Source organism: Hemicordylus capensis, chromosome 2 (assembly GCF_027244095.1).
Source record: "Hemicordylus capensis ecotype Gifberg chromosome 2, rHemCap1.1.pri, whole genome shotgun sequence".
Taxonomy (NCBI): Eukaryota; Metazoa; Chordata; class Lepidosauria; order Squamata; family Cordylidae; genus Hemicordylus; species Hemicordylus capensis.
Genome location: NC_069658.1, coordinates 396453265 through 396479001, shown reverse-complemented (window position 1 = coordinate 396479001; position 25737 = coordinate 396453265). Strand labels below are relative to the sequence as shown.

At 45.6% G+C, this 25737-nt stretch overlaps 1 protein-coding gene across 10 annotated transcripts in view; it reads right to left on the bottom strand.

Moving 5' to 3' along the window:
• The window catches only part of EPN3 (epsin 3), a 36092-nt gene extending 12078 nt beyond the window's left edge, over positions 1–24014 (bottom strand). For 6 of the 10 annotated variants that reach the window (XM_053301717.1, XM_053301727.1, XM_053301725.1 and 3 more), the window contains exons 1-3: positions 23509–24014; positions 13389–14116; positions 11272–11390 (exon numbers count right to left, since the gene is read on the bottom strand). In XM_053301717.1, the coding sequence (XP_053157692.1) occupies positions 11272–11390; positions 13389–13977 (708 nt within the window). In that variant the 5' untranslated portion in view covers positions 13978–14116; positions 23509–24014. Of the gene's footprint in view, positions 1–11271; positions 11391–13388; positions 14117–22577; positions 22991–23084; positions 23206–23311; positions 23432–23508 lie in introns of those variants that run through there. The other 4 variants (XM_053301718.1, XM_053301719.1, XM_053301721.1 and 1 more) reach the window with 4 other exon arrangements.
• Positions 24015–25737: the final 1723 nt, after the last annotated feature.

Here is a 25737-nt window from a genome sequence, read left to right as displayed (position 1 = left end):
CCTTCTGTCCTTTCTAGAAACTGGAGCTTATCAAGTGTCATTGCAAAACCCAGGTCCCCTGTAAGGAGGCTCTACAGCAAACAGATTATGGCACCAGCAGGCAGGTTTGCTTTGTTACCCTAATGGAAAATTGCCACTATACATTGTTTCGCAGATTACATACAGCAGTCGCATCATTCCTTGCAGGGACACAATATTGTCATGCTCCATCTCACTGCTGCTGCTGAATTTAGGAGGACCAGTACTAGTAGGTAACACTGATCTTGCACTTTTGAATCCACAAAATGCTTCGCAGTACTTATTGCCTTTGGCCCTCATCAAGTTCTACTAGAGGGCAACTAGCTGAGCATAATAGCTGACAGCCAGACTAATGCAGGGCTGTTGCTATGGAAGTGGGGCAATTTCCATCAATCTGCCTTCCCTTTGAAGCCTCCTGTGCCTCCTGAAAATATGTCCCAGAGGGCTGTGCAACCCTTGGACAACTTTCCGTGATGCATGCTGCTGCTGGGCTTCAAAGGGAAGGGGAGATTGACAAAAATTGTCCCCCATAGCATCAGCATTGCATTAGGCCAAGAACTGGTCATTCCTGGCAGGGGTGGCATTTTCCAAATGAATCAAAAGGTACATCCAGGCAGTTCAGTGGGGCCCAGATGAGCATCAAGATGCAAACGGTGTGTGGGTGGTGCACATCCAAATGCACATATACATCTGCGTTAGTTACAACTGCCAATTGCTACTTTAGCATATGGATCTTCCTTGCTGAATCAAACTCTTTGACTTCAGCTGTGAGGTACACCAATCTTTCCTGAAGGGTGTGAAGATGAGACGCTTGAAGAGAGGGATTTTATAATTTTATTTTTAAATTTATATACCGCCTTTCATTAAAACAATCCCAAGGTGGTTTACAGCAAAATTTAAAAACAAAATTGTAAAAAAGACACAATTAAAATATTAAGCTAAAAAATATAAAACCAATCTGATTAAAAATTTAAAACACAAGCATATTATTCAGCTCAGGAACAAACAAATATAATACTTTTTTGATTGCATCATTACAGTATAATGTTTCTCTCCACATCTCTGAAATATAGGTCTCCATATTATTTCCATTTTTAGCCAGGGAACTAAGGATGTTACAAAGTGATTTGGCCAAGGCTGCATAATAAGTCCATGGAAGAGGAGAGGTTTGAACTGAGTCTCCAATATCCAAGGCCAACCTTCTGGGTTGTTTTAACTGATCTTCTGAGAAAAGCTCAACAGTACATGAGCCACTATATAGATAAAGTTAGCAATAGCAATAGCAATAGCACTTACATTTATATACCGCTCTATAGCTGGAGCTCTTAAGCAGTTTACAATGATTTAGCATATTGCCCCCAACATTCTGGGTACTCATTTTACCGACCTCGAAAGGATGGAAGGCTGAGTCAACCTTGAGCCCCTGGTCAGGATCGAACTTGTAACCTTCTGGTCACAGGGCGGCAGTTTTACCACTGCACCACCAGGGGTTAAGTTAAGCAGTTCTTAGGCTTGTCAGTGCCTGGATCATCCAGGCTGGATGAGAGGCTACCTGAGAGCTCCAGGCAAACTGTGCTGAGCTTCCCAAAGAAAGAGCGAGATATCAATATAATAAAGAAATCCTACTGGCAGAAGGAGGGGTGGGGGGGCAGGAATTCTGCCATTGCCCCTTGCCTCCAGGAATTCCACCCAAAACTTGCTCAAGAAATTCTGTCCAGTCTCTGCCTCTGGCAACCCTTCCCAAATATAAGTTCTGATAAACCAAAAAACCCACTCACACTACTATTAGATCAAAATGTTCCTCCTCCCTGCACTGCCACAAGACACTCTGCCCAGTCTCCCAGTTATCTCTGTGCTGACATAGCCCAAGACTTCTTTCACCTCCCTCCTTAGAAAAGTGTTCCTTAGTTGTTTCATTGTTGGCCCACATCAGCAAGTTTCCAGGAGTTCTGAAAGCCTTTCAGGTTGCAACCTTGTGATGGGCTTCCTCCTTCCCAGTAAATGTAATTCTTTTTCCATTTGGTCATGCTGTGTATGTGGGTGGGGTGGGGTGCAGGGGGAGGCTTCCTTAAAAGTGGCTAAATGATACATGTGCACAAAACCTGGAAAACAGAGAACTCAAAATGCTGAGAAAAAGTATTTATGAGCTGAAACAGCTGAATATGCATATGTAATAAATTGCTAACTATTCTGATTGTTTTAAATTAAACTATTCAATGACAAATGCATATACAGCGACTGTCCAGCACACCTAAATCTTCATATGGAACTTCCCTGCTCCTTCTAAAACCTGAGCATCTTTTGAAAGCATTGAAAGATGCATCAAGTTTGGGTTTGCTTTTGTTGACCAGAGTAAAGCTGCCAGAGGACTTGTGATTTTAATTGTAAATTAGTCAGATATACTTTCATTATTTTGCATTTTAAAAGAGGGAGCTATAAGTATGAATGAATGAGTGTATAATGGGATCAAATCATACAAAGAATGGCTGCTACTTTTACACATTTTCTTGAGAAAGCAGCATCAGCCTAACTTGGTGAATACGGGGAAACCATTTACCTTCTCTAGGGCATCTCTGTGCTATTTCCCCTCTTCACAGTTGACCTGACTTCCAGTGTCAAGCAAGAGCCATTTCCTCAAGGCTACACAAACAAATGCCCTCAAGACATCTATAAGTTATGGGTGCATTCTGACTGTGGTTCTCAAAAATCTACATCACTATTATATAATTAGTTCTTCCGAGTAGGGCTGCCAGATCCACATTTCAAAAAAGAAGAGATGCTTTTATTCTGAAAACGCTTAAAATAAGAGGTTTCAGTTATGTGGAGCTACGAAGCCTGTGGACAAGGGGGAATCCTCCAGAGTCCAGATAAATCCCTCTGTCAGCTCTTTTAGCAAGACCTCTGAATAAAGGACACTGTGCCTGTTTTAGAGCAAAGAAACGTACAGACAAAGCTTATAGTATAGTACAGGAAATACATCTCCTGTCCAATGTTGTGGTCTCTTTTCACTGTCCAAACCACCATTAATACCATCTCACTATATTTTGTCCAGCAGCAAATTCCATCATCATCAGAGCTGTTTCAGCCTTAGCTGAATCAAACCAACAGGCAACACAAAGGCAACAAGCCCAAGCTAGCTACTTCATGGCTCAGCATAGTGCAGTTAAATACTGACCTTAAGATTTCTGAGTGCACATTACATGCCTACGTGATTAGCCCTGGGCAACCATCCTAGAATACTGCTAGTGGTGGTGGTGGTGGTAGCTGATTTGGTACGCAGGGCAGTATAGCTTTTTTTTAAAAGGTGTTTTGGCTTTTTTTTTTTTTAACCTATCCTGTCACCTAGTATAGTACAATTCAGTTCTGCAGTAGGAAAGTTTGCCTGCCGAACTGCATCTGAACGATGTGTCATTAATGTGATGTAGTGCAGAGCTTTTCAAACTTCATCATATGAACCACTTGAGCAATCAGATCCTCAGTGTAGGATAACACTGACGCAGGGGCTGACACCTATGCTATTTGAGCTTCATGTACTAGTATTAGACACTAATCATCCATGTTGATCAGAATCCTTGCCTAGGAAAATGTCCCCTGCCCGTTCAGCACACCAAAGGAAAAGAGCGGGAATGGGGCCAGCTAAAGGAGGTCTTGCATCCAATATTCTTAACTTAGCTCAAGAGCTCTTCACCAGCACTGGGGCTGCAGAATCCTGGCCAATTACTAGAGCTGCCACCCTTCTAGCATTTGTGTGGATTTTTCATATTTGGGGAGCTCTGCCCATGTTATGGTTGAAGAGCAGTATATAAATATCAGTAGTAGTAGTAGGTACAAAGAGGGTAGGGAAACAGTCCACAAGTGCAAGGAATAGGAGGTTAATTGAGATTAAAATAATCCATATTATATGGAGCATTTATTATAGACAGTTTCCCCCCCTCCCTCTCTCTTTCTTTTTTGGATGAAATTACAATTTGCGTGTCCCACAGATATCAATCAGTCCAGCCTTCAGTCTCAACAATACATGTTTGGGAAAACAAAGGGAGGGCACTGGAGATCACACAGAGCAACGACGACTCTGCGCTTTTGATGAGGCTGCCATTAAAGTTGATCAGAAAACTGCAGTTGATTTTGTACCAGTTTCACTGACTTTCTTTTTTTCCAGGCTCAGTTTAAAATGCTGTATGTATGTATGTATGTTTTTATCCATTTATTTATTTATTTGAAGCTGATGTCTTACACCGAAACATTTGCTTTTTTAACTACATCTGTGGTTTAGTTTAAGTTTTTAAACTTTTAACTTTCTATTTTATTTATTTATTTCAGATGTATACTGCCCCATACAACAGGCAATGCACAACAACAAAACCACAAATCAATAATTTAAAAATCAATACAAAACAAATTTTAAAACAGTTTAAAACCACTGAACAATTAAAAACAGTTTTGAAAACCCTGGAAGGCCAGATCAAACAAACAGGTTTTAAGGGTTCTCTTGAAAGCCCACAATGAACCCAAGCTATGGATTTCTGCCAGGAGTTCATTCCACAGCCCAAGAGAAACTACAGAGAAGGCCCGGTTCCAAGTTGCCACCAGATGTACTGGTGGTAATTGGAGAAGGACCTCCTCAGATGGCCTTAAGGTGCAGTGGGGATCATGCAGAAGAACAACTCTCTAAGGTAACCCTGACCTAAGCAATTCAGGGCTTTAAAGGTAATAACCAGCACTTTGTATTTTACCTGGAAACATACCTTTAAAGCACTCAACAGTCTAAGCCTGGGATACCACAAGAAACTCTTAATCCCATATAAAGTTGCCTGAGCTCTAAGATTGGCTTCAGAGGTCTGCTCTCTGTTCTGTCATCACTACAGATGCAATGAGCAGATATAAGGGACAGTGACTGATAGCCAGACTAAGTTACTCCTGAGTATTTCTACTGAAACTAAGTAGTCCTTTAGATTAACTCCTGAGGAATACTACTGAATAATTTAGTCTAGATGTCAGCCAGTACATTTTGGTTGTGGCACAATACTTTGGAATGCCCTTTCTGGGAGGAACTTCCTGTGTTCAGGTGGGTTTCAAAAACTCATCTATTCAAAAAGGCTTTAAATGCGTTTCAACCTATTGTTTCGTAAAATGGTATTAGCTTCATGTTGTTTTTTATCATTTCATTGAGAATTGTGTTTTTTATGTTTTAAATTGTTTCATTGATTAATATTGTCTAATATGTTTGGTAACCTTTGTGTAAAGTTGAATTATCAATTAAATAAAATCAATAAAATAAAATAATATAAAAGAGGGGAGTTAATTTACAGAAAACAAATAACAGAATGCAAAGCTCTGTTTTGTTTGTATTTGCCACACCCAGTCTGAAAAATGTAATTGCAGTATAGAAAAACAAAGAGCTGTAACTACCACACAGCCTCACTGACCTGTTTTCCAACTCTAATAATTAAAATAAATAGAAGGATATGACTCCATCTCTATAATTACACATTGACTGCAATGAACCCCTTGATGTTTTACTCATTTTGGTGCACTGAGACACTGAATGGCAGCCTTGGCAGGATTATCCATAATTTGCCATGTGAAAAGGTTACATCCTAGTGACTGTGACTCTTTCCATGGTATCATCACTTCCTGGCCCTTACCTACATCTCCTACATCTTACCTTCCTGGCCCTTACCTACATATCCCTTCTCCTGGCTTGGAATTAGTGCAGGGACTGCTTGGTTTAGTAGGAGGCTTTAGGAAGCACACTCCAACAACATTTGAGAACCTAGACCCTAAATACATAAGATGGGTGCAGAGGAGTTTGAGTAGATTGGCAATGCCATCTATAAACAGATTGCTTTGACATTTTCATCAACAGTTTATAATTGCTAGTATCGAGTCCTCCCGGAATTTGCCTCCCATTGTAACTTGGTGGGGTTGCCCATATGTACAAGTCTATTGGCAACCAATTTTTCTTATATTCTCCAACTCAATCTTCAGCCTGATCCAGTGTTAGCACTTTTATCAATTTACAAATGTACTCACAAAGATATACCTCATAAAGATCTAATAACTCTGCTGCTAGCAGTAGCCAAGATAGAGGTAGCTAAACAATGGAAATCCTCAAAGGATCTATGCATTGAAGAATGGTTCAATAGGGTATGGAAGATCGCATTATCCGAAAAGCTAACCCATCTAATCAGGCTAGCTAGGGGAGTAACAAAACAAGACAAGTTTTTGGAAATATGGTTTCCATTTATTGAATATGTCAATAAGGGATGGTCAGTTTGTAACCCTCCATCCACTCAGATCAAATTTCAGCAACCAACAATCTCTTCTTAACACTGGACTTGTGTATAACCTCAAATTACTCTTTAATTTATGGCTTATATTGGAGTTTTTATTGTTTGATCTTTTCCATTGTTGCACAGTTTTTACACATGTGCTGTATTTGTTGAAAATAAAATAAAATTTCCAAAAGAAAAATAAAGGGGGTGGGGAGGAAGCTGCATTTATGCTGTCCTGGCCCCCTTGGAGGAAGCACAGGATACAAATAGAATGTGTCAACAGTTTGATTACTGTAGTCCCTGAGATTTATCTCCAAAACTAACCAAGGCAGACAATGGTCAGGGAGAAGGTAGGCCTCAGGAAGGCCTTTGTCCTATTTTGAGAAGAACTGTTGAGTCGGCACTTTACTGAAAGGCAAAATGCGCAGATGGCATCTGATTTATCCAAGCATAAGGGCACCCTGGGAGCATAATTCATTTAGGCTTGAGAACTCCTGAGCTGCAGAATAGGGCAACAGCATTACTCTGCATGACAGAGAAAGGCCCAGGTAGGTGGAAGTACTGTCACTTCCAATTGGCCATGATAGTCTGTTAAAGACACAAATAGGGCTCCTTTCGATCCCTGCCTTTTCTACAGCTACAAAAATCATGAGAGCTGAAATTCTGAAAATTCTTGTGCACCTTATCTTCAGAGATCACACCTTAAGGGCTTCTTCCCATTTCAACTGCACATGAGTCTGTCTGCACATGAGTCAGTCACGTGTAGTTGGAAACTGCTCTACACATATCCAGATGTTGTGAGACTGTTAGACAAAACAAAACACAAAAAACTGAAGGCATAAATTCGCAGCACTTATAGTCAATACATTATAGATATATAATGACTATGTGAGTATATATGTTTGGAATAGTCCTGAATTCTGTAGGATACAACAAGATTTTCCAATGCTTTGGATGAAAGGAAAAGGCTCATTTCAGGCAAACCAATAGCGCCCCACCACCACCCCACCACCACCAGTTAGAGGGAGGAAGTAGTTCTTGTTTGCTTCAAAAGAATCCTAATCTAGTCTGATTGGAGATGGAGACCTCCACAAAAAGGAAAAACTGACCCACTGTAGACACAGAGATGCACTGGAATCCTATAAAGTGAGAAGAAGCCCTGAGGCTCGAATGACAGTTGAGCAGTTGATGTGCTTCTCCACAATGAGTTGTGAGCTGGTCTCATGGGCCAAATGGGAAATGCCCAAGTCCAAAATCACAGGTGGCCTAAAGATTTCCTACCTCGTCCTAGAATCTAGTATGCCCTACCCATCCTAGATTTAAGAACTAGGCTATGGGACACTGGACAGATTATCATTAGATTATCATTTTAGTACAGTATGTCATTGTCCCAAAGAGCTTGCAGGTGGACTTTCTCTGCAGATCAGTCTTCTAAGCAATGCATTGAATTTGGCTGATCAATAGAGGATGGGAAATGTGTGTCCTTTCATTCCATGAATTTTGTAGCAGTCTGAAAATCACAACTTCATCCTTTAGGATACTTTTGTTCCACAGCTCTTTCCTTTTCTCAGAGTCCATAAACCAGCTCCTATAATCTCTCCTTCCCTGCCACCATCCTTCCCTTCCTCAACAGTTCAGTTTCTTGGCACTCTAGCCTTTTAATTTCTAGATCTCATCTCTGAAGTAGTGCTCCCACATGGCTAATATTTTGACAACCTGATCCTAAGATTCTGGCTCTCCTTAATGAAACTGATGGATAATTGTGTAAGTGACTCACCACGCAAGCCTGCCCATTGAAGGACTACAGCTGAAAGACCTGTGGGACTCTACCACAGCTAGAATGAACTATACTTTTACCTTTGAGAGAGATCTCACGGTGCTTCTAGGAATCTTTCTGAACATTCCTAGTGACCCAACAGCTGTTTCCCAGCCTTTCAGGAGGCTATGCTAAGAGATGTGCTTTTGACAGTGATGAATATCTCCTATAGCTCCTTTTGGCTGTTAAGTAATGTATCAAGCCTTTCCTTGTAATAATCAGACACAGACTGCATATCCCTCAAAGGCCAGAGAGTAGCATATTGAATTAAATGAAATAGAATAGATGGTGCAATTGTCATTTGATCACTCTGTGAGATAGCTTTATAGGGGTGGGGGTGGGGAGTAGAATCAGATTAAAGGTTCCTTAGAGCAAGTTTGCTATGGACATGCTTCTGAAGGAATGTTCACACCAACCTCATACTAGAGGCACAATATCCAAGAGTTATTGTTACCTCTTAGCAGTGATGCTGAGACAACATAGGCTACATTCCAACAGATCCAGTGCAGGCCTCAGACATTTTTGCATCTGAAGCAAAAAAAAAATCAACAACAACAACAACAACAAAATCAAAGAGAGCCAGCTGAGGAAGTGATAATTAGGAGCCACAAATGACTAACAGTGAGTTTGCTCCATTAACATGTGTGATACAGAGAGGGATGGTACAGTACACAGCTTATGAGGCTATTCACACAATGGAGGGAAATCGAGCTAGCGGAGGCTAGCCCGATTTCACCCCATCGTGTAAACCACTGGGCTCGGCTGCAAGCCCGGTGGTTCCTAGGCAGGTAACCCGCTTAAGTACCCCTGCCCTAAAACCAGTGCTCCGCAAACCTGGTTTTCAATGTCGTGAGTAGCCGCAGCGCGGCTCTGTGCTGCGATTACTCACGAGTAGACACCCCCCCCCCCAGGGGAGGCGAAAAGCCGCCTCCCGGCTCCGGGGGTCTCGCTAGCATGCCCTGTGCGTTCGCGAAGGACATGCTGGAGCTTCCAGGGGCCAATTGGCCCCCACTCCCCACAGCCCCCGCTGGCTCTGTCATGGAGCTGGCAATCGTGTGGGCAGCCAATCCAGCCGCCCAGGGCTCCTGCCCAGATGGTCTGTGGGGAGAGTGGGCTTAGCCTGCTCTCCCCGCAAAACCAGCAAAAGCGGGTCTGACTGATCGTGAGACCCGCCTCTATGTGCTGGTCCAAGGGAAAAGTTCTTCATAAGAATGTGCTGGTGAGATGATTTTAGTCAATGCTTATTGACAGAAATATAGAAGCCATGAGCCCCTCGAGCCATCATGTCAAGGCTGGGGCTATTTCCCCCTTGCTGGCCACTTCAATGTCACTTCTGTCCTTCACGATAAGGAAGGCAGTGCCAGTCAGAGTTAACCTTGTGTTTGTGTGTGTAAACATATACTTGAACTACCTGGAAAGAAAGACGGAGATCTGCTGATATGAAGGCTGCTGGAAAGCATACAAGGGACATAATCTCTGTGCCGCAAATCTGGTCTTTTTTTTTTTTTTTTTTAATGTACACAGAACAAAGAGTGGCTTCAAATGTCACTGAAGAAGTCAGCTGAATTTGCAATTACTCCTGCATTCAGCTGCCAGTGCTTCATGAAACTTTTTTTAAAAAGTAAATTTATTATTTTTAAAACCATGTAAAGAATGACAGCTTATAAATCTTTTAAATAAATAAACTTTCAAAGGGGAATTTGTGCAAGCAAAAGATGCTGATGCAGCCTAAACAAGTTCCCCTTCAGCTTGCAACTGGAGGAGAAAGTGCCTGTGCATTTGTCTGAGGGTGTGGACTGTGCCGCAGAACTATAAAGCCACCAACCCACCCCCACATCGCAAAGAGCAAACATGACTTCTCCTACAAATATTCACTACAGAAACACCACGATGCTCCTAAAAGTTCACAGGGATTCCTTTCCCGTATGATATACTATTCAACGGTGGTCTGTGGAGAGCCTTCTTACATCGACAGAATGCAACTTGGGTCCCCAACTAGCATCCAAAAGACATACACAGTCCCTTTTGACTATGCTGCCAGTCACCGTTACCCACAATGCCAATGGAAAATAGAGTCTTTGGATAGCTGTCCTGAAAAGAACAAAATAATTCTGTGCACATGTCAAAGCATCAAAAGGTAAAAACAACAGAAATCTACATACAAGACCACCGGTGCACTCCACCAAGCACTGATTCCCTACAAGCCCCACTCATTTCAATTCCTGCTACTCCCAGGTCTCTCTTGCCTTCTTTCTCTCTCTCTCAAACACACACACATACACGGTTCTCATAATCATGACGAGGACAGGAGAAGCCTCCCACCCAAGTTCGAGAGCTGTGTGCCCTCCCACTTTGTGATCATATATGAGTTAAACACAAGGCCAGAGGTGCCAACAGCGAGCCCTTTCTCAAAACTGTGTGAGCGGGCTTCCCGGTGTTGTCCAAGCCCCCAGAAATCACAATATACCACGCAAGTGTGCGGTGCATTGTGAGGATCCCCTTGGTGACAGGCGGGTGCCCTTCAGTGTCTCAGCATCGGCTGAAAGCAGCAGGCGCTGATACACGGTCAGTTACACAGGGTTGAGGGAGTGCTCGCTCCCATAACCTCGTTTAACAGCCATGTCTGCCACCGAGGCACTGCCAAGAGCAATGCGGCTCCCGGTGGTTTTCACAGGCAGCCAAGCCCTGTCTTGGCTACTCGTGGGAATAGCTTCTGTGATTGTGTGCTAAGCTGCAGTGGTCAGAGGGCTCCCTTCTACCCAGCAGCTGTACCCAGGTCTTCAACGAGGTAGGAGGAAAGCCCTTTACATGATTGTGAGAAGAAGCCGGCAGTCTTCTGGGACCTAACTGGAATCCATTACTTTCATTCAAGACTAATCTAAGGGACAGAATGTTGCTATGTCTATAAGAGCCAAGATTCAAGGCACATCCGAGCCTGTCACCACACCATACATACATACGGCGTATAAAACTAAACCAACAAAGCAATAGTCTCTATCATGCCCTGATGTCCTGAGTCGTTGAGGCTTATGTGGAGCAGCCAAGAAGAAATCAAGACCACGCTTAGCAGTGTTGGAGTTAAAGGCATCCGGGAATCCCTGTCATGCAGCACTCACTCACTGCACTCCAAAAAAACATGTGGAAGAAAAAACCAAACATTACCTTTTCTGCTTCTTCTCGGCTCATGGCCAAGGCAAGCTGGAGCTGCAGTTCCTCTTCTCCTGTAGTCTGCGGTCTTGCCTGTTCCAGGTCAGAAGTGAACCGAGGGGATGAAGAAGAGGCTGAGGCATAAAGGAGAAAGGGAGCAATATGTCAAACAAGAGGTAACCCAACTGGGTGCTCTTTAGGATGGCCCAACAGTTTCTGAAGTGGATATTTTCCTAGAAAAGCTTGTGCTATCATCTCCTTCTATGTCAATGACCTTTTTGCATGCTTCCTCCTGTCTCTCTTTTGTGTGTTAATTTCATGGGACTCTCCAACAGACTACCAGCCCAAGTCTTCATAAGATGGGCAGCGGGCGGGGGAGCCTGGAGTCGAGGGACCTTTTCGAACAATAACATTTTCCTTTGGGAATCTAGCCCTGTTGTGTTTCCACAACAACCTCCTTCTTGATATTTATGAGGGAAAGTATGTTGCTCTTTGTGATGCCACCCATGCTGAGGATCACAGAGTGACTAGAACTGTGGCCAAGGCAATAGCTGTATGGTTCGTAGGCCTAAAGGAGAGATATGTGGGCCTCAGAGGTTTGAAACTTCTCCCTACCAGGAGACCAGCACAACAAAAAAATCTTATTTTCATTCACTCACAGCAAAGTCTGCTTTGCAGACTTACATTTGTCTAAAAGTTTATCCCTCTGCTCAGGAAACCTTGGGAACTGTTGTTTTGTGGAGGGATTTGGGATTTCTAAGAGAGAACTCTGAACAAATCACTCAGCTTTTTCTTTGAAGAAAGCAGGTAAAGTTGCATTAAAATGAGTATGTCTGTAGTGTAGATAAACCCATAGAAACTAGAGCGAACATTTTGAGTCTAGACTCTTGTCACAACTACTGGGGGAAAACACCTTAGGACTGGAATCATCCAAGAAAAACAAGCCCTTCTTGTGATGTAATTGCATCAGCTCTAATTCTAGTTCTAATTCACTCTACTGAATGACTTCTTTTCTTAACCAGTTAACAATGCTGTGGAAACAGAAGGTGAAAAGTCAGAAAAACTGAGGGTTGATCTACCTTTACCCGACCTTCTGAAACCTGCTGGAAGCAGCCTCCTCATGGCATTTCTTCATGCCCCAGTTACTTCAGGCCCCAGTCAAATGGAGAGGCACCAGTCACTCCACCCTGTAGAAGGGCAGGCCACATCTCTTGCCCAATCACATGAATTTCCACCACAATGGCCAAGTGGCCAGTGGGGTATCTATGTATTAATATTAATATTATATTATTGAATATTAATGAATATTAATATAATTAATATTAATATAATGTAGCTTGAAGTGAATATTAATGTAATGTAGCTTGACCTCAAGGGTCATTTGCTCTGCATGTTACAACATTCCTAGAAAGCACTTCTTTGTAGGAATGAACATGAAAATAGTGTATAATGTATGATGGAGAGCAGTGTCAATCACTGTTTGCCAGTGTGGGTAGATGGCATGGGGGGCAGGATTGTGTGTGTGTAATCCTCACATAGGTTTCAATCCAATCCAATCCAATCCAATCCAATCCAATCTTTATTACGGTCATAGACCAGAGTAATGAGTTTCACAATATTTTAATATGAAAGTCTTCTTTTTAGGATGGTTGCAATGTGCAAAATGCCCTCGGAATGAGACCTCTTAACAAGCTCACCAACATCCCCCAATCTTATTTAATCTCTCTCCTAGTCTCCATTACACCTTCCCTTCTACCCGCCCTGTACTTCTTTCTCCCTGCCTAACGTTCTTGAGCTCCAATCTTCCTTCCTCACTCTCTAGTCAGTACCTTTTAAAAAAAATGGAGAAACCAAAAAAGTGCATATTTTTGCAAACCATTAAAAATGGTTTGTATTTAAATGACCTTGCAGCATGCATTTATTCAAATCACAGAATAAGGCTTTCTTTCTATTTGGTAGTATACTATTCTAGGATCTGCTACTCTCCACAGAGGAAACCAAAAACATGCACTATTATAAGGCATCCATCCAGACACCCACTGGCAAAGTTGCTGGCCAGAAATACAATTATCACATGCCTTGAAGCAGAGAAAAGGCAGCTTACTTATGTTCTGTCATCCGGCAGTACTCACAGTTGAAGGAGGATGGAGAACCCCTTGACCTGCCATAGTCATCTCCATATTGTGATGCCCGCCGTCCATAGGAAATCTGCTGGCTGTTGCTGTTACTACTGCTGCTAATGCCCATGCCTTCAAGCGACATCCGCTCTTTGGTTTTCAGGGCATAGGCTCTCTCCTGCTTCAGTCTCTCCTCATCCTTCAGCAGACTCATTACCTGTTTGACCTTTTCCCGCACATTTATGCCCTGGTCCTTGCCATCCCGGTCTATGTACTGGAATTCCTTTAGGGTCTGAATGGTGTACAGGTTCTCCCGGCACTGATGAGCCACTTTCTCTGAGCCCGTTTTGATGAGGTAGTCCAGAAGAGTCAGTGCCTTGTAGACATGGCGCCAGTTCTTGCCGCTGTCATTCAGCCGCCTCCAGATCATGCCCATGACCTCAGCAAATGCCACTGTGTTGAAAGTCAGGTCTGCAATCTCAGACATTAAGGAGCTTGGTGGACCCCAGGGGTCGTTGGAGGTGGCCTCGCGCACCTTGATTTCTGCCTCAGAATAATTGTGCACAATGTTTTTTACCTGCCGGCGCAAGGCAGAAGTAGTCATGGTTGAACCCTGGAGGGAGATCTCACCTTACAATAAAAAAGGAAGTAACAGAGGAGCAATCTGATAGCAGCCCAAAGGGAGAATCAAAGCCACAGTATGATCAGTTCAAGGGCATTAGTTCTTCAGCGTGTACATTGATCTAGAGAACAAGTAATGAGAAATATGTTAGTGCTGTTGATCAGGTTAACATTTTAGCTGGTCAGCTGTTCAGCTGTATCCAGTTAGTATACATGTAAATCAGAATCTTAATTGGCCCACAGAATCTCCCCCTGCCAAAGACCTCTGGCCTGGCCTACTCCTTAGTGTGTCCAAGTCTCAGATCAACAGCACCTCTGGGACACAGTTCCAGGCCAGCAATGAGTTACAGTGGCTGAGAACATCGGGCTGAACACCCTTCAAGACTCTAGGTGGGTGCTGTCAAACTAGATGGCAGCCTCCACTCCACTGGGTTGCAAACTTCCAAAACTCCATTCAAATGAGGAAGAATCCAATGGACAGATACTACAAGAGACTTGATTTCTGCAAGCGGATTTACCAGCAAGAGGAATTTTGAGGATAATTGCCATGATGCAGCACAGGAGATCCACACAGAGATGTGGCGATCCATGTATGATCGGGGATGGGCTCAGTGGCAGACCATCTGCTTTACATGCATGCTTTGCATATCCCTTGTTCAGTCCCTGGCATCTCCATATAGACTTGGGAAATACCCATACCTGATACCCTGGAAAGCCACTGCCAGTCAGAGCAGACAATAATGATGAGCTACGTGGACCAGTGAGCAGTCCACTGCATAAAGCAGTTATATCTGTCCATATGTGCAACACAGCTGATGTGGCTATGCATTGCCATCTGCATTGTGGTGGCCATCCAGGCCTCACTGAAATAACTGGGTGCAGATAGGGAGACAGTTCCACATCAGGAGTTTCTAGTTATGTATCACTAGAGCTGGATCCAAGCCAACCAGTTTTTCACTTTTTTAGGTTTTGCTGAACCAGGTGGTAGGACAGGCATCCGAAATCGCTCACAGTCTTTGGATTACATTCATCTTGCACTACTGTCCAGCATCTATTATGCAACTGAGTCACTGGAGTGTACATTACGTGACAAATACCACATGACTTTCACCTTCAAAATCTATCTCAGATATTCAAAACCAAACGCTTGAGGTTGAATTTCCCCAGTGTAACTTAAATATTGATTTTTGACTGAGCTTGCCTTCCAGAACTTGTATTTAACAGAGCTAATTAGCAGGATTTCTCTGTCAAGGGCTCACAGTGGGTTACAATAGACCTTAAACAACACACACACAATTAAAACACAAATCCTTAAGATATAGCCCTGCAAAGTACAACAAAATTAAAACACCCCAATCACTACCAACACATTTTATTTATAAAGTGCTTAAAATCGCCATGTATTATACACTAATTCCTTGTCCACTGGCTAATAGCCTAAAACTGACGGTGCAATAAGAAACTTAAGGGAATGAAGTGGTTGCACTGACGCTCTCAGCTGCATGACACACTTTCACCTGAGATTTGTGCTACTTGAATCCGTGAGAGAGTCATTCAAGTTTGACAAAGGAATCAAATTCCACATTATCTCCAAGTTCTTGCTTTTTGCTTTCTTTCTTGTAGGGTTGATGTGTGAGGAGCCATAAATAAATAAGGCAGGGATGTCGAGAGTGGGGAGGTTTAGTGACTGAAGGATGGAGGGGAGTTTCGTGACCTTCTCCCTTTCCCTGCTGGCTTTGTCAGTATATGTAGAGAAAAGGACACTGACATAGTCCCACACACATTATATGCTATGTGCTCTGAAACCAACAGAGCTTAAAATCAATACTGAAATCCTGTTGTTATCAATAGGAAATCCATGCAAGCGTTAACATTGTCAAAGCAGCAAAGAATTCTGATCACGGCCTACGACTCAACCGCTCTCAGACACTGAGGTATGATTTGTCTCAGTGGTTGCATACATGAGCAGAGCCTACACATTAAGGCACATACATCCACAGATCCCAATTTGTACAAGATATTCTGTACACAGTGGGTAGGATTGCCAGACTGGCAACGGGGAGACTGTTTCCCCCTATAAAGTTGCCAAAGTGGCTGCCTACACATTGGGCCTAAGGCCACTGAGCAGCAGCTATGCGGGAAGGGAGCCCACATCTTTACTGTAGGGAGATGCGAGGCAGCAGCTGAGGCAGGATCTATCATAACTGCCCGAGTGGCTAGGCCCAGCTGCTCACTGGCCAGGCACTGACATTAGTGGGCCTCTCCACTGAGCTGTACCCAAAGCAATGTTGCTTCCACTGCCACCTTGTGCCTTAACACAGAGTGTGGTGCCCTCTTCCCCTTGACCATCACTCAAGGGGCCCTGAGCTCATACCCTCTCCCTTAGGGTTGCAGGCTGGCAACGCAGAGACTCCTTTTCACAGGGAAAAGATAACCAAATACTGCCTCTTGGTGAGAGTTTCTGTGCTGCCAATCTGGCAACTCTAAACTGGTGGGGAGAGGCTAACAGCTCATGGCTCCATGGCATGGACAACTTACACACTAGGGCACAATGTGAATTGGCCTTAGTAGGGCAAAACTGCATAGAGCATCCCTCATGTTACAGCAGAAGTCCTTCTGAGCCCATGCTCCATTTGTAGATCAATGGTTTTTCGCCTGCCTTCTGGGGAACCATTGGATTCCTGGGAAGCTGGGAAAGAGCATCTCAATGACATGATCAGTAAACAGCAGGCAAACTTCTCTAAAAGAGAATGTGCCTTCCACTACTAATTTTTTTTTTAAAGTGTTGGGTGAATTTAAGGACCAGATTACATGTGATAGTAAATGCAATACTGGCCAGGACATGCTTCAATTTTCTAAGGTAAATAGTAGCTGCACTGGAGGAGCCATGGAGTGGGACCATGGAAGAGGGTAAGGGGGCTTTAACTCTACTCTCCACCTGACTTGGACTGGGCCTCTTGCAGCTATTTGCCAAGGAAAAAAGATTTTTATTGGCACCAATGAAAACCTTTCCAGTCTGGAGTAAGAAAGCTAAAGCCCCTTTCCCCCTACCATAGTTCAGATCCACTGGGGGCCTGATTCAGCTGCTATTTACCAAAGAGAACTGAATGCAGCTAGTGATGCATTTAACATCATGTGGAGTTTGACCTTAAGGTGTACTCTCAGTTCCCATCATGGAGCAATGGTGAGTCCAATCGCAATCTGCATGAATGGAAAGTACATCCTAGAACAACATATCCCAGAATTCTCTGCAGTGTGCAGCGGTTTCCTAGCAGGTAAATGTACATTGGAAGGATTCCCTGAAGGGAGAATGTTTTTACAATGCTGTTGTAGATCATAGCACCATTGGGCAAGAAATAATCAGATCGCTCAGACAAGGAAGCCACACCATGGGCCACAAGGAAAGGCAAACATCCCTAGCCTGACATGGGGGCGGGGGGAAACAGTCTTCCTGGCTTCATATAGGGCAACAGGCCCCAAGGTGGAAAGCAAGCCTATCATTTGATTCATAACTTCATTGCAGCTCACGCAAAAACATTTCATGTGAATCATCCACAAGCCTGAAGCAAAACTAGAGACAATTTGAATGAAGATGTGGGGGAAATCAGTATTTTAGTAGCTAAGCCTGAACTTCAGCAAACAAAAACTGAGTGATGTAGCCTGATCAATGAAGCTTTAAAACTTGGTTGCTCTTTTTGGTGGTGGTGGTGGTTTTAAACATTTCCGCATCAAAATGTAAAGGCAGGGACATTTCAAGTGAGTTGACAGTCTGGATTCCATTTTAAGATCCAGAAAACTGGTTGGATTAGCAAAATTCCTCGTCATCACTACTTGTGAATAGATCCACGAAAGCCAGCAAGGATTGGCCTTTCAATTCTACCTTTGGAGAAATGGGGATAGACTGACTAATAGTTTCAACTCTGTTTACATCCTGAATTTAAACCCTTAGAGATGATGACAAGAGTTTTCCTGATATTCAGTTGCTTCATCTTCTTGATGTCAGCCTTTGCCACCCTAAATGACTCAGTATTAAACCTCCACTTACAAACTCCATTATGGCCATGATGGGAAAGAGATAGCTATAAAAACACACACCCGGGAAGCACGTGTGACTCCTCAAAGCAGCAAAATGAGTCACAAATCCTAATTCTCGGCAGAGCAACTCCATCCTCTGTAGCAGGTATGACCTGGCTAGATAGCCTCCTCACTGTTCTAAGTGAAGCGTGAGCCCTTCACCCAACGGGGAAGCATAATTGTCTATGAGTCAGGGAGAAATAATCTAGAAACTGCATGGACATGGCTTGCAGAGTTCCTTTCAAGACAATTCCCTGTATTGATTTCTGTACACAGTCCAACCCACTTACTGTTTTTAGATCTCAGTGCAGCTACGTGCCAGGAAAATGACTGCAGCCAAGCACAGAAAATGTACACAGAGGGAATACATCATTCTCCCACCTTTACTTAAAAATGAGGCTACCAAAAAAAATACGTTACTTAAAAATGAGGCTACAAAAACAAGAAAAAAACAAAAACCATTGCAGCCACCAGGATGGGGAAGACCTGCAGTGCAACCTAATAATATACTGACCACCAATGAGTCATTAAGAGGAGTCTCCTGCAGCATCTGCCAATATACCTGCACCAGCCGTGACCACTGCAAACAGCACAGTGCTGCACAGTGGAGATCATGACTGAATTGCTCATGAGCGATCAGCAAGTCTAGCTGCAGCCCAAGTTTCTGAGGAGCCAAGTGACAGTTCCCCAATGAGCTGTAGGCCACCATCAGTGTTTGGGTCTATTGCAACAACCCTATTTGGGGCAGTGGTGGTGGTGGTGGAAGTAGCAGTATCGGTAGTGATGGCAGGTCGTGCTAATCCACAGAATCAGGGACAAGGGGAAAACAGCAGGCCAGGGGGTGTGAGGACACCCTCTGGGCACAGGGCAGGAAAAGTGGACTAAGATACACAATATGAGCAGGGAACAGGGAGGGCAATGGAGCTGTCGAAAGCAGCAAGGAGGCTTGTGGAGTAGCATGGGGTAGGGATGCTGGCCCAGGGCAGGGGAGCAAGCAGCACTGAGCAGCTGAAGGCAGACTGACAGCTCGAGAGGAATTCAAAGAGCTGGGATGGGTGTAGCTGGACCATGATGAGCACCATGGGAAACTACAAGAAGGGAAGTGAGCTATTGAGGTGTGAGTCAAAAGCAAAGGAGCTACGGAGGCCTTGGGCTTGTAGCAGCAAGCAACTAGGCTGCAAACTAATTCAGGATCAGAGAGGTTTGTGGCAGGGGTGTAATAAGGTTGGAATGGCTCTGGGACAAAAAACTTAAGATGGGCCCTCCCCACCCCCACCCCGCTTTCTTCTTGAAAAAGATGGAAGAGTTAGAGCAAAGAGCAAGCTGTTGCTTAGGTGGTGGGACCCCTCTCACTCAGGAGCCCAGGGACTCCCCACACCGCTTTGTTCAATTATAGCTACGCCCCTGATTTGGGGCCCTAGGTGAAGTGTGATTTGGGTGCCCCCCCTCGCCCCTGAGAAGTGCAGAGCCCTGACTTTAACTTGAACTGTGCAGGCTGCTCATTCTTATGGTCAAATGACCAGGGCACTCAGATGACCAGCCCATGACTAGCCCATGCTGGTCTGAGGATACCATGGGAGAGATTTCCCAGTCTATTATGGAGGCAAAACTCTTAACACTGCAGAGGTGCAACGACGCTGCTGTTAATTTGGAAAACTAGTCTGAGAAATTTTCTTTTTGGAAATGAATGCTGAGGCAGGCCATTCATATTCACGCTGCACTCATAAGAGTGCACCTTATGAGACTAACTGCTTATTGGAGGCTGAGGTGCAATGAGCAAAGAAGATGGTGTCCTTTGGGGTGCAGAATGGGCAGGCCCTTCAGGGAGCAGCATTGCATATTACATTCTCTCACTATCACGCAGTACTTCAGGGGTGCAATACAAGAGGGAAAGGAAGACTAATGAGCAAGAATTGGTGTCCCAGGTCTCCCTAGTGGGTGGGGGAAGCAGGGAGACCTGGGCTGGCATGTGGGGGTAGGCCTGGATGGGCAGGGCAGTGGTTTGCCTCAGGCAGCAAAATGCGTGCCAGCTCCAGAGATCAGCATTCTCCTTCTGGCTTGTACAAGGTTATAGATAAGGTTCCTCCTTCTAAAAACACCTCCTCCTCCGGCAAACACTCTGTGTGAAGCACTGATGAAAATCTCTCTTGAATATAAGTCTTGGGTCAGGACATTCCTTTCCAGCAAAGTAACACCTGCTTCCTTCCTCTGGAGGAGCTCCAGGTGCAAATACAGGCTCTGAGTTAGTTAAGGCTGTGGAATACACACACACACTTAAGAAACTTCCCAGACATTTTCATTCACAGTACATAGAAAGAAAACCTGACTGTCAGAGGCAGCACTTAAAATGCCACTGCTGCTCACTTGGTCTGGATGCAAAATCTGTTTTGAGTGGCATAGTAGGCCAGCCCTGGCCCACGTGCAGTCATGATGGCTAAGGATGTGTCCTTGGGCATGTGCAGAGAGCCTTGTTCTTTCTCTAGACCCTGCACATTTGAGGCAAGGGGGCAATGCTCCCTTTCCCAGGAGAGAACTGGTCTTGTGGTAGGAAGCATGACTTGTCCCCTTAGCTAAGCAGGGTCCGCCCTGGTTGCATATGAATGGGAGACTAGAAGTGTGAGTACTGTAAGATATTCCTCTCAGGGGATGGAGCTGCTCTGGGAAGAGCAGGAGGTTCCAAGTTCCCTCCCTGGAAGCATCTCCAAGATAGGGCTGAGAGATTCCTGCCTGCAACCTGGAGAATCCGCTGCCAGTCTGTTTAGACAAAACTGAGCTAGACAGACCAATGGTCTGACTCAGTATATGGCAGCTTCCTATGTTCCTATGACTGAGCACATAACTTCAAGGCCAGCATGAGCCCTGGAAGTTGGAGGACTAGTGGGAAGAGATAGCAAAGAGAGAAGAGACTGGTGTTTGTGGTTGGACTGGAGCACTGCCAAGGGTGTGAAAAGCAGTGCGTTTTATCGAACACAACATCCCCAGCAACACAAAGGGAGATAAACAGAAACTGTGTGGTAGATAAGACAGCAGCACCAGGCAGCCACATATGAAATTACTGCAGTGACCTTGAATGCAAGAGCTGTCAGGTGAGGAAGACACTCAGAGGATAGGATCCAGGGTTGCCCAATGTTCCGTACGTTCAGTGACCAGAAGAAAGGCCACGTTTGTCTAGCAGGCCGAGAAGAATCACTCCGATATGGTGACACGAGCTTCCCTAGGTTGGTGTCTCCAACAAACCAGATTGGGCAGGATGCTCTTGCCCAGCTCCCATTCATTTTGGCAGGGCCTGGCCAAGAGAACTTCCTGGTGACTTGTCTCTTTTTGCATTCAACACACTGTTTGTCTTGTGTTACAGGGTGTCTCCTAGATTTCAGAACCCCATATCTCCTAGAAATATAGGGAATGTCCCTTACTCCAGAACGGCACAACTCCAAAGAGAACACACTGCTGGGAGGAAATATTAATGGGGGCGAGAGAGGGGGAAGGATGAACATATAAGAAATGGGGAAAGAAGGTAACATTGTCTCAGATTCATCCCTTTGTACAGTGTAAAATCTTGGGGCGAGCAGTAGTACAAGGCCCTTAATGAAATTCACCAGCCCCAAATTCTGATTTACCCCCCTGTAACCAAATCATGGTCTTTCCCCTGTGGCTTTCTAAAACTAGTAATCCACAAAAGGTAAGGCTGCTGCCAGGCCCCTCTCCTCCGCCCTCCTCATAATTCAAGCACCTTCCCCTCTTCTTGTCTTCCTTCTTTATTATTGTATAGTGCCATCAATATTTGTGGTGCTTTACAGAAGAGCATAACTGAAAGAAGCAGGTAAATCCCTGCCCTCAAAAGCTTACAGTCTAACTTTTGACAGTGTGGGAGACTCAAAAAAGAGGGGAAAGAGGAAAAGTAATTGGTCTGGCTAGGGCACAGATGGGAAAGCAAATCCACAGGTGGAAGGGGAAGAAAACCTCTAAGCTCTAGGGAGGAGCAGGGCCCTGGATAAAATAAAATAAAAGGTCGGAAATGGATTTTTAAAAATGAATTCAAGGAAAAGGTTGGAAATGGATAAAAGGCATTTCATTGAAATAAGGATGTGTCCCGCCAAGCGGAGTTTCTGAAGAGTTTTCACAAGTCGTGTGCCTTCTGTTTTCGAAAACACCAGAGCCCTAACCTGATAGCACTTCCCGGAGAAGGCAAAGACACCCAAGCACCTTCCCCACCCTCGCCTCCCGTAGTCTTTCAAGCACACACATACATCCAGCCCCGAGATCTGACTACTCCCCAAAGCTGGGAGAGAGGAACGGCCACATTCAAAGCTGGAATGGTGCGTTGGGGGGGCAAGGAAGCGGGAACCGGGCTGGCTGCAGGACCTGAGAGGAAACTTTCAGAGGCTGCGCTGATTTGATGGCGGTGGCGGGTGCGGGGGGGAGAATCTCCCCCACAGGATGGCCCTGCCCCCTCCTCCCACGTGCTCTGGGACCCCCGACTGGCTGGCTGGCTGCCGCACAAGCACTTACCCTCTAGGCACGCGCGACCAGACTGCCTCGCTCTGCTCGCCGGAACAGCCTGCATTACATAATCCTGCTGAAACTTGCTGCGATCCTGGTCCCAGCGTGAGCGCCACAGCCAAGCCGGGCGGGGGGCTGTCAGCGTGTGCGAGCACTCACAGCCAACAACACAGCCCTCGAAGGAAGCGATCCCGCGGAGTTTGGAGGCAGCTGCCTGGCAGAGGCCTGACCCATCCACTCCCAAGCGCGGGAGAGAGTGGCAATGGAGTGCCTTTGGCAGCAGCAGGGCACGGTAGCGTGCAGGTGACAGGCACCGGGCAAAGCAAGGAGAGGGAGGAGGAGAGAAGGAGCGGGGGGCGGGAAGGGGCTGGCCATCGCAGACTGCCCGCGGCGCCACCACCAGCCTGGATCTGAGCAAGCGAGGTTTGCGCGCGTGTGTGCCCCAAAGGCGCCCCCCTCCCCCGCCCTAGGACAAGATCATCAGCCCAAGAGGAAGAGCCGATCTCTCTCCCCTACCTTGGCTCTGCATCCCTGCGGATCAGCAAACTTCAGACAGTGGCGGCGGCGGCAACGCACTGCGGGGAGCCCGGGGGTGGGGGCGGGGTGGGGGGCGATTCCGCTGCTCGGCTTTGCCAAACTACGGATGACAATCAAAACGGGCAACACTGCAGTCAGGAAAGCTCTGCCGTCCAGAACTTTCCTCCGCTCCCACCCCCTCCCTTTCCTCTCCCTGCACCGGCTACCTTTCCAACCAAGCCTCCCCGCAGCTTGGATGATGATGATGATGATACCTGCCTCTTTCTCATGAGAGGGCAGGGGGAGTGGTGCTGCCTACTGCGCCATCGGGCAGGAGAGAGGGCGGCTCAGGTCAGGTTCTTCTTTCCGAAGAGCTCGAATGCTGCTAAAAGAACCACAGCAGAAAGAGGAGGGGTGTTCTTACCTCGGGCACTGCCGCTTTCTGCTCTGGTCTCAGTCACCGTCTCTGCAGTCAGCTGCTGGAGCCATCCTCAGCCCCTCCAGGCTGGAGACAGCAGCGTTCCCCGCAGAGCAGATGAACCAGGAGCGGATTCAAGCCCACGCTTCCAAAAGCTATCCACTTCGAAAAGGGATCCATCCACCCCTCCCTCCTCTTCCTCCCCCACCTTGCAAGTGCGCTCTGGAGGAAGAAGCTGCCTCAGAGCGGAGGCACCCTGTGTTGTATGAACTGTGCAAAAAAAATAAAATAAAAAAATAACAGCAGTAATGGTGTGTGGGTGGGTGTGTGTGTGCCTTGGCAGCAGCAGGAATCTTTCCTCCCTCTGCAACCCGGCGTAAAAAAGTTGCTAAGCTTGCTGGGCAGGTCTGTTTCAGTTTTAACAGGACACACGACAAGCTGGGAAGAGGGCTGCTCGCTTCTCCAATTAACCCCTTCAGTCCCGCGGCACTCACAAAAGTCCCTCAGATCACCCACCCACCCACCATCGTGTGCGCGCGGGGGGTGGGTTAGATCCAGTCGCAGCCCAGAGAGATTATGAAAGCAGGCAGCAATGACTCACTTCCTTAACCCCTTCAGGCACCCAGCGTGTTGCTGGCGCAGTTCCTGGCGGCAATATTGGAGTGGTGGAGAGCCGGGCCGTCCGCGGAAGAGTTAACATAGCGGGCAAGGCTCAGCCACTGACTGTCCCTGATTTGGATGGAAGCCACTAGGCTCTTTTTTGTTTTTTTGCGGACCCAGCAATCAAGCCTAAGCCGGGGCTGCGAGTTATTGTGCTCACTGTTGGTACCGTCCGAAGATTTTTTGATGGCAACTTAATTCGGAAAAGAGCCCTTCCCCAAAGGGGCACGGGGCGGGGGCTGGGGGGAGTGAGCAAACAGATGACATGACAGACTATTTCATGGCCCCTTGTGTTGTCATCCTCCTCATCACTGCCACACCACCTCCACTCTGCCAGCGTCTTCCTTTTTATATTTGAATCAGCAACAGATTTTCCACTTAGTTTATATTTGATGGCCCTGCTGTGCTCCTGAATACAAAATACACCCTCTCCTTCTGTGTTGGAGGGAACTGGGAACTGACTCCCACTAACCACCCACCCACTGTAAAAACAAAACAAGTTGTTCTAGTAAGAATTAGCCTACTTTCCTTTCTCTGTCTCTACAACTGGACTGAATTTGGTTCAAATTGAGGTCCACAAGTTAGAGCTCTTGCACCTCAAACGTTCATGCATCCACCATCTTGGATCAGGGTGGGTGACATCATTACAAACTACACCATTGAGGTGCTCCTGTGTGTCACTACAACTGTACCAAATTTGGACCACAAGGTTAGACAGTCCTCAAGTTAGTGCATTTGCACCTCAAACATTCATGCATCTGCCATCTTGGTTTGTGATTGATGACATCATCACAAACTATGCCATTGAGGTTTCCTCATGTACCCCTACAGCTCTAGCATATTTGGTTCAAATCAGGCGGTTCACAAATTAGCCCACCTGTGCCTCAAAAGTTCACACGGCCACCATCTTGGATCAGGGTGGATGACACCACAAACTACGCCTGTTGAGGTGTCCCTATGTGTCCCTACAACTGTATCCGATTTGGTTCATATTGGTCCAGGTTGCAAAGTTGATAGCGGGGGACACACACACAGAATGCCAGGTGATCTCATAAGCCTACTAGAAAGTAAGCTAAAAACAAAAACTGGGAATGAGATCAGTCCAATGCATACCTATTGCCTGAAAAGTCAAGGGCTGGTAGGAAAATTACTCAAAGTAGTTCAACTGAAATTAAAAGGACTAGTTAGATACTGCTCTTCCTGCATAGAGCCCAGAGTGATGTACATGGCCATGTTTATCCTCACAACAAACCTGTGAGGTATGTTAGGCTCAGAGATAAGTGACTGGCTCAGAATCACCCAGTGAGTTTTATGGCTCAATGCAGACTTGAACTTGGGTCTCCCATGTCTTAGTACAGCACTCTAACCACTAGCAAGTGGGCCATGGGCGTCCAATGGACTTTTGCCAGGGGTGGAGGAGGAAAGGGCAAAGGTTGTAAACCTATACTTACTTACCTGGGAAGATGCCCCATTGAATTCTTGAGACTGACTCAAACCAGGGGGGCAACTGCTCCTTTGACCCCTTTCCAGATGCCCATGAAGCGGGCCCTTCTCAGAAAACTAGTCACCAAAGAT